The 15,269-nt window shown below is 39.6% G+C and overlaps 1 protein-coding gene across 1 annotated transcript in view; it reads left to right on the forward strand.

Annotated features, from left to right (window-relative positions):
- The window catches only part of CTNNA3 (catenin alpha 3), a gene marked incomplete at its 3' end in the record, with an annotated part of 425,372 nt that overhangs the window by 74,764 nt on the left and 335,339 nt on the right, over nucleotides 1–15,269 (forward strand). Inside the window, exons 6-7 of the mRNA XM_082286514.1 lie at nucleotides 1,350–1,613; nucleotides 5,640–5,843. Coding sequence (XP_082142640.1) covers nucleotides 1,350–1,613; nucleotides 5,640–5,843 — 468 coding nt within the window. The remainder of the gene's footprint in view (nucleotides 1–1,349; nucleotides 1,614–5,639; nucleotides 5,844–15,269) is intronic.

Below are 15,269 nucleotides of genomic sequence, written 5' to 3' on the forward strand. Positions count from 1 at the left end.
TTGTTTGCTTTTGTTTTTTTTTTATTATTGTATCTCTGAGATTTCCAAGTTAGCCCGAGGAAGTAAAATGCAATCCTATGTCCAATGCATATCTTGGAGTAAATGAGATTTTAAAAATACAAGACTGGTTCATTTAATATCAAATGCTCTTTTCTTCAGCCATAAACTTAAAAACTTTATTCAGTGAGAAGTGGGTACTGTGATGCTTTTGTAAATAATGCATGTAGAGCCTGATGCAATGCAAAGGAAAATAATTAGACTTTAGATACCCTATGGGCAGGCTGTGAGAAGTTTTGTATGCATATACTTGTTCATTCTTCATTGTGCCTCTTCTCATCATTTGAATCTGGTGCCACAGGCTCAGATTTGCTATTTTCCCTTCCTTTTTTATTTTTCCCCTGAATTTAACTGTCTCCTTCACCCAAGCCATTTCACAAATATCTATTAGTTTTCTTTTCAAAGGGACAAGATGCAGAAGCAGCATGGGAAAATGTCTGTAATAAAATAGGACGAGGCAGGAGGCTCCATACAGCCTGACGTTGACTGCGTAGTTGTTCCAAAGTCCGTAACTTTCTGCTGCCCAAATAACAGTGCCCACGACTGATTCCTGGAACAAGTTAAATTGGACTTGGGAGTTCTGGCAAAAAGGATGTCCCTTGTTTCTGTTGGTGGGAGGCTGTAGGGTTTCAAGGAGATCTGGGTGGAGAAGGGAGGAACAAGATGGGTGTGGTAAGATCCCTAAATGCTTTAAGTGTGCACACAGCAGGGACAGAGGGGAAGCGGGCAGTGGCACCCCAAGGTGGCTTCTCTCAAGCACATTTTTTATTTCCACACCTTCCATGCTTCCCCTTTCCCAGGAGCATGGGATTCTTATCCCTGACGGGCTGTTCCTTTCTGCAGCGTGCTTGAGACAGAGGCTAGTGGGGCAGGGAAGCAGACACAGGAGATTTGTTCAGATGCAGCAATTACAGAATGCCTTGTTTAGCTCTGTATGCACCTCTGTCCTTTTCTATTTCTTATGAAGAAATACATGGCTAGGAGGTAAGGCAGCTTAATTTCCAGGGCAGTTTTCTCAGAGGAAAGCTGCTTAAAAACGAACAAAACCAAGACTGTTCATGGTTGTGAGAAACACTAAAAATTGTGATTGTTTTACACATACTTTGTTCATTTGTCATGAGATAATGATGATTCAGTTGTAAGTATCGTTACAGTCCATTTTCACAAACGTTGATGAATTTAACTTGATGTTTCCTTAAGCAGAGTAGAGATAGAAATGAATAAATGTTTATACATTACTTGTCAGTTTTGGAGTGCTTTTGGAAATAAACAGCATGTTCTTTTGCTGACAGGATTTGAAATCCAGCAATCAGCGAGATGAAATTGCTGCAGCACGTGCATCCCTGAAGGAAAATTCTGCTTTCCTACATTCAATATGTTCAGCTTGTTTGGAACATTCAGATGTTGCATCCCTTACAGCCAGCAAGGATTCAATTTGCAGTGAAATACAGAATGCTCTCAATGTAATTTCTAATGCTTCCCAAGGAGTTGGAAATAAAATGGAAAAAACTTCATCTCACACAGCTACTCTTGGAAGTGCACTTGATGAGCTTGAGGTATGTAGACATGTGAGACTACAATGTTTTTGGAAAAAGAAAGGTTAATTTTTGAATAACTATTGGTATCATAAATGATGAGCTTAAAGGCATTAGAGATTGTTGCTCTGCTTAGTCCTAGTCTAAATAGTATCACTGGAAATTATTTCATTGAGAGGGATGACTTTCTTCAGAGGAGTTTGGAATGAAGGCTACATGTGTGTTCAATATTTGGCTCCCTTCAAAGAGCAGGGCAGAGTTAGTTCCAGTTGTGTCCCTACTGCTGGAGGCAGACACGTCCTGCAGTAAGCGGGCAGAAACCGTGAGTTCAGTTTGCTAATAAGTGGTTCTCAGCTGACAGTGCCCACTGCTGCCTTGGCTGCATTTGAGCTGCTACTGTGCAAGCTGGAGTCCTTTTCTGCAGAATGTGCCATTGGGATCATTCTGTAATTTATTTAATCGAGCAATTCAGAAACCTCATTATGTTTGCTGCTTATCATTAAATAGTGATGTAGCCAATGTGCTTTCACCACCTCTGCATTTCTGCTTCTGTTATTGAAGCAAATACTTGGAGGAAGGCAGCACTTTCTCTATTCCTGACTTCATCCTAGGCTTTTCTATGGAGTTTTTCTTTTTTCTCATGGTTGCTCTGGCTCTTACCAGTGTCATTTTCCATTGTCCTGCCACAAATGGTAAAAGATCTCCTTTAGGTGAGACTATAGCCCATGATCCTCATGTGGTGTAGCTGATGTAGGCCCAGATCAACAAAAGGAATGAATGTTTCTAAACACATTTGCAAATATCGGTGGTTTTGATTGTAAATTCTGGGACTTAGCAGATCTCAGCATCCCAGTGCCAAAATTATGATGCATTTTCAGGAAAACTGCTGTTAGGACTGATGGTAGTAGATTTTTGTCTAAAATTTGCAAGTGAAGATTAAAGCAATTCATTGAAATATTACACAAGTTTCGTAGTGGCAGCTTATTGATCAAAACAGACTTCTCAGTCATGCTCAAAGTCAAATTAGGCAGGTTTTTCCCCCCCCCAAAGGAATGGGCTATAATTGCATGTTACATGCCGTCCGTCCTTGCTTCTCACAGCAGGTTTTAAAATCACAATTTCTAATCCATTTTCCTAATAAATGGAAGGAAAAAGAAACATGTAAGAGTAACGCATGATTTGTTACAATGTAACTGTGAATGACAAATGATATCCCTTATATGAGACTCACTATTTACCTGGATTACTTAAAAACGTAAAAAAAAAAAAAAAAAAGTTGAAAGGGTTGCACTTTTTTACTGCAGATGAATTCATCTTGCCTGTATGTAAGCAGTACCATTTAAATGATTGTAAAAATGTAATAACATTTATTATTCTTCTAAAATTTGAGATTTGTGATAATCACAACATGGAAAAAAATTGTATTTTGAATTGAATTTGTTTTTACTTGGAAATGTAGGGACATAGAAGTCTGACTGTTGTAAAAAGCCATTTGTTTATCTAGTTGTAAATATATTTTTACCTAGGTAGCACAAATGGGAGTTGAAGCTGTGTGAGTTAGATAAAGCACAATTTATAGAGCATTTAACTTCTAAAATGATTTTATGAATTAGATGGTTGTACTTTTCTCGCTTTACAGAAAGTTCTATTGGCTAAGGACCCGAAATAACCTTTGCTCTATCTTCTTGTTGCAAATGCAGTGCTATGAAATAGATTGATGTAGTAAATAGTCTGGTGGGAACAAATCTCATTAAATGTTTATAGTGTGGAAATGTATCTCGGAGCTTACCCAACAATCTAGTATCTAGATGTTTTGCAATATCATTCTTCCTTCACCAGTGCTGGCACTGTGAAAGTTATTAAAGATTTATAGGTGAGGAAACCACCAGTAAAATTAGAGCAGCTAACTCTTAAATCAGTAGATTCTCAACAATTCCTCTTAAAGGCTCCCAGTAACTACCATGTCATTTGTAAATAAACACAAAACTGCAACTTTAAAATTTAATTGCATATTAAGATCTGTGAAAAGAGCATGTGGGTGCAGCTTATCTAGTGCTTTCACTGGTCTTCCATCTTCTGAATGAGAAGAGATTTCTCACAAAATGATGCAGGTCTTGCATGCCTGAGTGTCTGTCCGTGTGTTCAGCTGCTCTGTGGTCCTTGAGTGACCGTGGCCATCCAGCTGAGCAATTACATCCGATATGTCAAAAGGCTGTAAGTCAGTCCAGAGCTTCAGGAAATACAACCAAGTTTCTGGATACCTGTGGGCCCTCTCTTTTTCCTGGATCAGAAGACCTGTGAGGGAGAAAACAGGGATCTAATCAGTCCTCTTAAATGCTTCCTTATGCTTGAGTCTTTAAGCTACTTAAGAGTAGCTGACTGCTGTTTAGCCTGTTAAACCCACCGGAGACTACTTGTTGTGTGTCTGGTGTCTTTTCATAGAGCCTTTCCTGCATAGATGTACTGACTATGAATAACTAATGAAATTATTTGAAGAATTTTATCTGTAGGGCAGAGTCTTAACTCATATTTTCCTTGTTATTGCCTAGGTTTTTTTATTTGGAGATGAACCAGGCCAGTGCTATTTGTCCATTTTGGTGTGAACTTTCTCCAAACTGTCTCCCAAAGGAAGACATTTGTGCTTTGGTTCAGCTGAGATTTGAAGGCAGTCATTTTTCCAGCTAAGTGGCTAATAGGCTGTGTCCTCCAGGTGTCTTAATGTTCCACAGTCAGTGAAGCTGTTTTTTCTGTAGCAACACTTCAGTATTCTACCTGCTAGGTGTGTTTTGCATTCCGATAGACACCGTATGGATAGCTTGGCGTTGAGGGGGTTACTTGAGATATAGGAGCTTGAAGAGAAGTTGCTACAGCAGTGAATAGTGACCATGTGGCACAAGTTGAGCAGATGTGAGGTACCCCAGAACACCTTGGTGTTAAGGGCTGTGAGTAGGAAGGCTGAGTTTCGAATCTCAAGCACAAACTTCATCTCAAGTCCCCTTGCCTAGCTGTTTAAGCTTTTATCTTGTGGTGTTCTGATGTAACACTTCCATTTCTAGCTTAAGCTAGACAGTCCCTGAAATTGTCCTATTAAATCTAAATTGAAAATTTAATTAAAATTCTCCAGCTTAGAATTAGTCTGGCACATACTGGATAACCACAGATAAGTTCTGCTTTGCCTAGATTCCACTTCAGGGTATCTGGCATAGTTTTCTTGTTTAATATTTCTTCTGAAAGCTTCACACCACCTATGGATGTGATGTAAGAGATGAATGGGTGTATGTGGAGTGTAGGTTTGGAGATCAGGACCATACTGACACTGTTTCAGATGTTCAGTTACATTAACAGTTACTGGTTTGAATTTCTTTAAATGCTGAAGCTCAAATACTCTTACTTTCACATTTCATGAAAATACCATATTCTCCTTTTATTTTTCTTTAGAATATTTGCTTGCCACACAAAGGTAATAATTCTATCAAGCCAAAAGAGTTGTCTGCTTTTGTTTACCCTACTTACTGAAAAGCAAAAGGACACTTACATCTAGGCCTTTGAAAAAATAGTTGTTAAACAAAAGCTGCAGTTTTTATCTTTGCCCATATTCAGCCTGTTGAAAGTGGCTGGAGTGACTTTGTGCCATTGTGGATTGTATTGGACTAAAAAACAGCAGAATCAGACGGCTCATGTAATCTGATTTAACTTTCTCAGCTGTGAGCTAGCACTGTTGACTCTGAGTTAAATCCAGAGGTTCTCCTGATCTCTAAAAAACTGAAGTTTGGAGGCATTGAACCCCTCTTTCAAACAAAGCTTCGACTCTGCTCTGAGGGTCTGAATGGCAGAGAGAACTTGGGTTTGGCTGCAGATGACCTCTACGTGTAGCCCCACTAGGGAGAACGGAATCTGCCATGGTCAAAAGTATTTTGGGTGCTTCCAGTGGGAAGGGCTAGAAGCACATCTGGGAAGCATAACGTGACTGTTGTTCCTGCAAGTAAAGAATAAAGCGCCAACTTCACTGGACTTAGTTTTCTTACCTGTACTCCTCATTTTTTCCAGAATTTGATTGTCCTGGATCCTCTCGTAGTGAAGGAAGAGAAAGTGAGGCCCTCCCTGGAGCAGCGGCTGGAGGCGATCATCAGCGGCGCGGCGCTGCTGGCCGACTCCTCGTGCACGCGGGACTCGCACCGCGAGCGCATCATCGCCGAGTGCAACGCCATCCGCCAGGCCCTGCAGGAGCTGCTGGCCGAGTACCTCCGCAACGTGAGTGCCGCAGGGCCGCGCTCGGGGGTCACAGCCTCGGCCTAGGGGAGGGTGGGATCTCCCCGAGAATTAGCGTGCAGTTTAACCTGTATTTCTCAACGTGCTCTTTAAAAGGTTCAAAAGGATGTTTTTCTACGGAAATCTAAGCCAAGACTAAATACAAATCCCCCAAATGAGTATGAATTGTATTATATCATGTATATGAAGTCTGTGGAAAATGCCATACGACAGACAAAATGTACATGTTCAGGTTATTTTATGCTTGTTGTGAACTGTCACTGGTTCAGAACAGACATAATCCTTCATATCCCAGAAACAAGTGTTTCTTTGTAATGCCACTTCCTAGATCAGAGTTTGAAAATGTAATCTCTGTTCCTGTAGAATGCAACAATTTAAATAATAATTTCTTAAAAGGTAAGTAATCTGTTAGTGTTGTTTTCAAGTAGGGTGTTCACACCAGAAGAGAAGAGCACCAATTTGCAAGTGTAAGAATGACTGAATTGCTATTTTGGGAAGACAGGAGTGTTGGGTAAATCCAGAAATCTGGTTGTCTGACATGCTTGCAGGCTAATTCAGCTGTGAGTTTTTTGAAAAGGAACATAGCTGGCATTTTAAAAGTGATTGTTCTTCTATGTTTGAAAAAAGGATTTGACACTTGTTACGTCTGGCAGGTAAATGTTGAAACAGTGGAGGCTCAATACTGTTAATATAGGTACACAATGTTCATCTCATGCTTTTCATCTGTAAACACTTTCTGTAGGTGTAATGCTCTTTTCTAAACATACCTCAGGATGATTCATCAAGCACATTGAGAGAACAATTGTGTGATACAGATATTTGTTCCCTTTTTGGGAAGCTGAAATTCCTTTCTGTTCTGTAAGTCATAGCAGTTAACACAGTCTAAAGCTGTTCTAATGAGACTGTTTGCTTTGTCTTACTCTATTGTCGTTAGGATAATGTGATATAGGGACTAAAATAATCTATGCATATCAGATCTTTTTTCATCTCACAGATACTATACATTTTGATATTTCTCTTTATTTATTGAGGGGCAGGTGGAATTTACAGATGCTTTATTCAAGTTGTGCTTTCACTCCCTATTCCAGAGAAAGGTGGTATAATATTTTTACTCAGAATGCTGTTGAATGCAGCATTAATTCTCGAACCTCTCTGGAAGTGCTTGGGTTAGATAGTGAGATTTCTTCAGCTCTGGTTATCTTGGGATGTAAGTCTTTGGTATGCTGTTGTAGCAGATTTCTCTTGCAGTATGTGTTCTAGGGTGGGTCAGGGTTTGCTATTAAGTGGCTGAAAGTTTTATAAGGGAAGGCATTCACCTCTAATGGTTGGACTCAATGACCTTGAAGGTCTTTTCCAACCTAAATGATCCTATGATTCTATCCTGTCGTAGCCAGAGCATGTGGCAGGGTGCAGATGTGGTGAACAGCATCCCATATCAGTCCAAAAGGCTGCTCTGGGTTTGTCCCAAGAATACTTTCCTATGTATCTCTGGCATGAAACTACAAGATTTTAAGTCCAAATGATCTTAAATTCTTAGACTGTTGAAACAAAATTGTGATGATCTTTTCTATTTCAGAAATAGTCATGGGTTTAGGGGTACATAATGTACAGTACGTGGAAAAGAATAATACATAATCCACCCCACTGACTTGAGAAAGTCAGAAAGCAACTATTGAAATATGACAGTAAGGGAAAGTGCCATATAATTTGCTGCAGAACACAGTTACTGCACAAGGTGGCAAAGACAAGGAAGAAGAAAGGAAAAAATACAAAAGATTTAAAGGTATGAGGTTACATAACAGGAGGGAATGAAAAGTTTTTAGTTTCTTTTAGAGCTCTTGACCTGCTTAGACAGTTATTACTGAATGGAAAAACTCTCACTGAGAATAGGTTATGGCTATTACTGAGACTGTGTTAAATACGTTTTTCAGTGGGAAGATTATCAGATGTCAGTTCCTTTATTTCACAGCTCTTACCCACTGAAGAAGAGATGATAGATCCAGGAAACAGTGCTGATTTATCAGTGTCTTTTTGGCTCTTGTATTAATAGTTTCAATGAGCCAGGACTGGGAATTGAATGAGCTATAAAGACGATGACAGCCATTTGTTACCATAGCACAATCTAGGTTGTGATTCCCTTCCTCTCCTTGGGAACACTGTTGTACTCCACAGGCAAGTGCTCTGTCTGTGGAATACTTCATGGGAATTTGTGTGTGCGCCCTCCTGGCCTGTGCCCTGTGCTCTGAGTAAGGCCCAGAGCCTCTGTGCCACAGCTTGTACATGAGAGTGGAAACTTTTCCTTGCCCCGAGTCTACCCCGCTCACGCTTTGCTCCTGGTGTGTGGCTCCCAAGCCCAGCGTCCCTGCTGTCATTTCAGCCCTCTGCACTCCTGCTCACGAGCTGTGCTAGTCAACTGCTTGGAAAGGTTTGCTTTTTTGGAAATGGGTCTCCTATTTCTTGCTGGCACATTGGCTTGATCGCTTGCCTTAAGGCTTCCTGTTTGAGTGTTGCCAGTGGGAGTTGCTGTGCCTTAGAGACACCTCACCCAGTAAGTGCCACCTCCACAGATCCTCCTCTGGCAGTTGGTTTGCCAGGAAGCTCTGGGAGCTGCACTGGTGACATCCAGGGTTGCTCTGGTGCTGATGGTGGATGTTCCCTGCCTGGTAAGTGTTGAGCTTCAACAGGGGTGCTGCCAAGGACTTGGGTGCCTAAATTCTGTGTAGACTCTGCGTTGTATGTTCTTTTGAAACCAGGTCTCAGTGCTTGAACTGTACAGGAACTTAGGATTTAGCCCTAATATTTGAAACAGTATAAGGAGTATAGCTTTTGTGGTTCCTAAATTTATGTTTTAATTTTTCCTCAATTATTTACAGTGTCTAATAAGCCTTGAGGACATCAAATGAAATTAGGAGCTTGTTGGTGTCAGTAATAAATTTTCAAAAATCTTTTTTTAAAGAGTTTTCAATGCAAGCTGGGAGAAACATCTTTTCAGAAGATACTTGCTTTTATGTGAGTGTGTTTTTCACAGAAGCTTTATCACAGTGAATGGTACAATGGAAAGTGAAGCAAAATGCTTTCTACAAGAGCCTGTAAGTTCTTCCGTTGAGAGTAATTCAGACACATAGTAAATTGCAAATACATTTATAATTCTCCTGAAAGGCAGCAGGTTTTCTTCTGAATTGTTTCAAAAATTCTTTGAAATTATTTCTGTACTGTTGTTATCCTTTCTGAATTTTATTCATAGACATGAATTGTTAGGGCATATATTTGCATTTTAGGACATCCAGTAACAGGAATTACTATTATGGGTTTGGATATCTTATCAATGGCAGAATCATACTGTAGTGTGGATAATAATGTAATAATGTATCCATGGGAGTAATCATTTTGTTCTAGTAATAAGCACTTGCGTTTTCCTAATGACAAGCTCTTGTCTTTTCATCCTTCACAATGAAAAGTTATTGAACACATTGGAGTGCAGCCATACAAGCTCCCTGTTGAGTTTTTTCTGAGCTTTTACTGAGTCACAATAAGGACGTTCCCTTTCCTGGGGGGTCAGAAGGGATGATGGAGCTGTGATTGAGCGTGAGTGGAAGTGGCTGTTGTGAGCAGCACTAAGTGGTTGCAGGTACTGCTGTCTCTGCCTTCATTAAATAGGGTGGTGTGCCTGAACAATTATTCTCATCCTCCTCTGGCTTTCAATAGCGATCACTCCTAGATTGTTAAGGCTGGTAAAGAAAGGTCAGATACACTGATTATATGAGAGCAGCTTTCTTGAAATTGAAAACTCCTTACTTTTGGAATGTTGTTTCATGATATTTAAGCTTCATTAGTTTCAGTTCATTAGTTTCTCAGCTTATTATGGCTGTAGATTGGCGATACACGTGTGTGTGTGTGTATGTGGGTCAGCGTATTTTTCTCATCACTTCTGATTTTGCTTTCTTCTTGTGTATTCCAAAAATTTCTGTTTCTTAACTGGGTTTTTATGTTATGATTCCCTAAATGTTTGGGTCAGACATGGGTAATTTAGTCTGGACGTGCCTGTGGCTCTTGTGCCACAGGTGGTGGCAGCTGCTGTGTCCTGCTGTCCCACAGCTGTGCCGTGTGTGTGGCAGGGAGCAGAGCCAAACCAGCCCTTCTCACACCAGCAGTGCTTCCATTTAAAAAGTGTGAGGAGAATGATGATACATTTTACCTTGAGGCAGATCAGGAAGTGAACTGAGGTTGACCACCTTGTATGTATTTATATTACTGCTAATCAAGCCCTGGCCATCCATGTAGCCTAAGGGCAGGCCAGCTGAGCAGGAATGTCATGTGCTCTGGGACACGGAACTGCTCAGGAGTGATGCTGCAGGGGACATGAAGTAGCTGGTGGCAGGCAGTGAAGCACCTGTACTGTGTATAGGGCACACTTGAACCTTGCTGGGAATGCAGCTCCTGGAGCTTTATAAAACTGGGTTCCCTCAAGGCTCCCTGAAGCCTGGTGCTTCACCACAGGCTAGTGTCCACAATTTCTGGGTATGTGCCATGTTTGGATCTGAGTACATCGGCTGAAGTGCTGTGAGGATGAGACTAGGAGCTAGGATCCCTGAAAGCAGAGGGATAACTGGGACAGGGAGTGAGCTGGACTGTGCCCTTAAGGAAAGGTGTGCAGTGCAGAGCCTTCTGTAGCCATGAGGGAGGTCCAGCTGCGGGAAAGAGGGCACAGTGGAGAGCTGGGACTTGCGCGTTGTGTCTCTAGATTTCAAACTCTGATTGTTCATTTACTGGAACATGAGCATTGGAAATTCAAAACCAGAAAATGGGTGGAAAACCAAGAATCTTTATTTACTGATGGTATGGTTCTGGGCCTTGCTCTTTGTCTCAGGTCTTAAATTTGATTGCTGTGGAGTGCTAATGCCTCGCTCTACCTCTGTATTGAGTACTCTTCAGCAACAGCTTAAAGGTCTGACCCACCGTCTGCATGTGGAGACTGTGACTGATAATGTTTTCTGTGGTTTTATTGCCATTCTTACTGTTGGAGAGTGGAGGGACATACAGATTCCTCAAGCATACTGATACCTCAGCTTGACGTTTCTTGTACTTCATGATTTCCTGATGAAGACTTTTAACACTTTCCTGGATTGCCAGTGACACCTGAGGTGGTAAAAATTGGGGACTGTTTGACTTGTCCTTTGTGGTTATTTCCATTTTCTTTCATAAATATGTAACTTGCAAAGTTCTGTGTAGTAGCTTTCTGAAGAACTGAGCCCAAACTTGGTAGACTTGACTAACCAGGAAGTTTGAAGAAATTCCTTGTTAAGATCTTTAGGAACAGAATGACTGTTGATTATTCCTGGAAGGGGTTGAAATAACTGACTTCCTGAAATCCTTGTTTTTAAATCCTTTTTTATTTCTGAACAAATAGAAAACACTTGTATTTGTGCCTTTTTTGTAAAAAGAGTGGATTTGAATGCCCTTACTTTACTGTCCTCTTCATATTCAAACATCTTAAGAAAACTTCCAGAGAAATTTGAAATTGAAGTATGTCAAAATGTAAGCTAGAAGAGTTTTGATGTGTGGGTGGGAAATGTCACTCAGTTCTTTTCTTATTCATGGGTTTTTTTTTATTTTTCATGGCTTTATTGAGTATTATATTTTTCAAAAAAGGATGTATTCCAGTAAGATTGGTATGCCCATATGGCATATTATGCTGGCATTTATGCAAGAAAATATGTAGTTTTCATGATTCTGTTGTTCACATTGCCTGAGTAGTTGATTGAGTTGACTTTGAACACTCCTACAGAGGATTTTCTTCCATTTTGTATGCAGTATGTGTAATTGAAAATTATTTTTCTGAATGTTAACTTTCAGCGAACATTTTGTTTTATGGGGAAATTAGATATGAATTGTTAAGGAGGAGGATCTTAAGTGTACTTAAAAGACAGAAGTAGTCTAGTGAATTCCCCAAATAGATTTACAGCTGAAAAATAAGCTGCAGTTAAATGTACCTGATTATAGATGCTCTTACAGATTTTGCAGTAATCTGGGATCTCTGCACGTGAGCTGGAGAAGGATAATGAAATTCTCTCCTTAAGCCCTGCTTTTCATTGAATGGTTCTGAGCCGAGCTATTTCAGGATTAATCGGATCTGAACCTGAGGCTTGCACGGGAGTAATGTAGCGTGAGGAGCGACTCATGGCTCTGTGGAGGGTGATTCACTACAAGAGTCAGTAATTTGTATTTAGCATACCTGACAGCACTGGAAATTTATTGGGTTGCTGAAGACTTAATTTTTTTTTTTTTTTTCAAGAAACCTTCAATAAGGCAGCATTTGCTTTCCCCAAGATGAAATAAATCCTTGGTTATGGTAACAAACAATCATTAAAAATAAATAATGAAGTATTTGTTAACATCTACCTAGCTGTTTAGTTTACAAGAACTTTCCTATTTTTAGAGTTTATTGAAAAATTATTGTTGGTACGTAATGTTTTTCTCAACCAGTTTCCTATTTTCTGGAGGATGTTAGAGTGGTCATTTTTTGAAATGTCAGGATGCAATTTCTGGGAATGTTACTGAATTCTGCTGTTTCAGATGCATTTGTCTTTGTTTTTATCCTCTGGTATAATGCAGCTGATTTTTGTTGTTGAAATAAATTTCTAAATTGTATTCTGTTTCAGGTTAAAAGTTACTTATTTTTATTTATGTAACAGTTCTAATTCAAAAGATCAATCATAATTGATTGTTCAGGGAACTCTTCATAGACTCTTGGTGTTGTAGGCCTATCCAAAACCCAAACCAACCTGGCTGGAGTTGACTATGCTTTGAGCAGTGGGTTGGACTGGATGATGTCCAACACTGCTACTGTATTAAGTATGTGGAGTCTGATGCTAAACATTTGAATAAATTCCAATGTTTGGGCAATGTCCCAGATGACCCTGCCAGTTCCTTTCAATGTACAGTAAATACCATTATTTACTAATGGAAGATTAAAAGACATTCAGGTAATGATGCCAGGACAAGAAATGACATAAAATGGCAAAAGGAAAGTTTCTTTCATTTGAATAATCTCTGGTAATCTTCAGGTGGTGAAAGAAGAGTAGGTACTGTGTTAAATTCTGTGGTAATGAATCCTCTCTATAAAAAAATACCTTGTAGAAGTTATTTGGGAAGTGGTTGATTAAAAGCTCTTCCTAAGAATTTCATGACCTGGCTGTTGAGGTCTGCTGCATGGTTAAAAACAAAGGCTTTTTCCTATAGTTACTTGGATTTAGGATACTTGTATGCCACTGCCCTATGAGATGCAGCAGTTTTTAATTTATAGAACCAGAAGTGACTTCTCTGATAGAAATGGAGATATCTGCATAGTTGTCAGCTGACTTTTGGACCTAATTTCTTGCATAACTTCTCTTGATTTTTTTTTTTTTTTTTTGAAGAATGAACAATGGAGTTTTATGTGAAATAGCTTTATGGTTATTTTTGATGAAATCAGTACTGTATCATATTGCAGAAAAATTGTAATTCTTGGTCTTAATTGTTCAGCCAGATCTTATAAGAGTGACTTAAAGGAGATCGGGAACTTAAAGATCTAAATCCCAATTCCGCATTTCCATATTCTTTCTGAAAAGAAAACCAAAACAAGGCTTAAAAAACAAAACCATATCTTTGTCTTTGATTATAAGCAGCATTTATTGGCACTTCCCTTTTAACTTTTGTTTCAGTGGATTTGTTTCCGGTTGCTGTTTGGTGTTCCTGACTGATGTGCTACTCTTCTTTCCTTAATTAAGTAAAATAAAAAGGAAGAATATGATTTTGTATAATTGCATCTGTGACCAATCTGTATGATCAGAAGGCTGGCAAAGTAAACAATTCCCCCCCCCCCCCCCCCCCCCAAATTAATAAAAAAAGATGTGCTTTAGTCCTTTCAAGATCAGCTTTTCTCAAGAACTGCTTCTCGTGGTTGTTTTCTAAGCCTGTGTTGCCAGTTGACACATTTTCTTTCTCTGAGTATGCAAAGAAAATAAACGTCTTAAATCAGACAGCTGCAGTGCTTAGTAGAATACATTAAATAAGTTTTTCTAATTGCCATATTTACTGGAAAATCCTTGCTATCTTAGGTTATTCTAATTGTCTTTAACCATTGTTTCATTATCAGTAGCAAAAAATAAAGGAAATTTATACAAAGATGGAAAGAAACGATATGTCAGCTACTCGACTAGGGGCTGTACTCAGGAATAATCTAAGATTATCTTTTCTATCAAGTAGCGATGTTTCTAATTTTTTCTAAACCCTGATATTGTACAGAAGGAATTATCAGTCTGTAAAAGAAGATAAGTGGTAAAGGAGTCTCTCCCTTCATTTTCTTGAATATATTTGGCTCTCTGCAGGAGAAATGAAGAATAATAATCAATTTTTATTCCATGTAAATAAGAGAAAATAAGAAATATAATAATTACATACACCCTGGAAGCAGTTAATGGAAAACAAAAGTGGAGCCCAAGGTAAATCTCTCCTCTGGGAACTTGATTAGTGATTCTTTTCTGCTTAATATGGCAGAAGAGCACTGTATTATTAACGTGCCTTTACTGTGCACACATGGACAGTGTACACATGAGAGAGCAGATGCACATAAACCAGAGCCATTTTGGTTTTATAATGATATTTCCAGTTTACTGTTTGCAGTAATAAGGAGGTGAAATAGGGGAAGACTTCGCAAAGTTCCTGTAGCAAGTGTGAACTAAAGGAGTCCAAACAATGAATAGATAAAGGAAACATGAGCTGCTGTGTGACAGCTTGTGGCTGTGTGCTAGGGAGGTAAGGTCTTAATGGCATTTGTGTTGTGTCCTACAGCTGGCAAGGAAATGGAAGTTTCATTGCTTAGCTTTCAAGTAATCAGAAAAACTTGTTTCTAATTTGAAAAACAAGAGGCCTGATAATCTTTTGGATTCCGTCTGCCACTTCCCGTGTTCAACTGTGCAGCTGTACATTAAAGCAGGATGTTGAAATGAAATGCACTGGGATGTCGCAGGTGATGCTGACAGATACTGCCAGGGCTGTTAGCAGTTTCTTACCTGTGCTCTCCTGAACAGCTGGGGAACAACTGACCAGGTGGTTGAGATGAAGTATTATCCTGGATCCCAGTGGGAAACAAGGGTGCTGTTGCATATGACTGAGCATGCAAAATCTGAATAAGCCCCAGGTAAGGCTGACAGGTCCTGAGGCTGTTTGGCTCCTTGTTTATTGTGGTTCCCAGAACACCTGCCTCTCTCAGCTGTAAGAATGGAATTTTGTAGAGCAAGACTGTTCAGGGACTGGTACCTCCAAGTTCTTCCCAGAAAGACCGGGAACAGCAGATCTGAAATTTTCAGGGTCTGGTCCCAAGGCCGTTTTACAGAGCTGGCAGGGCATATGCCTGTTTTGTCAGAAGAT

This window comes from Coloeus monedula (assembly GCF_965178545.1).
Source record: "Coloeus monedula genome assembly, chromosome: 8".
NCBI lineage: Eukaryota > Metazoa > Chordata > Aves > Passeriformes > Corvidae > Coloeus > Coloeus monedula.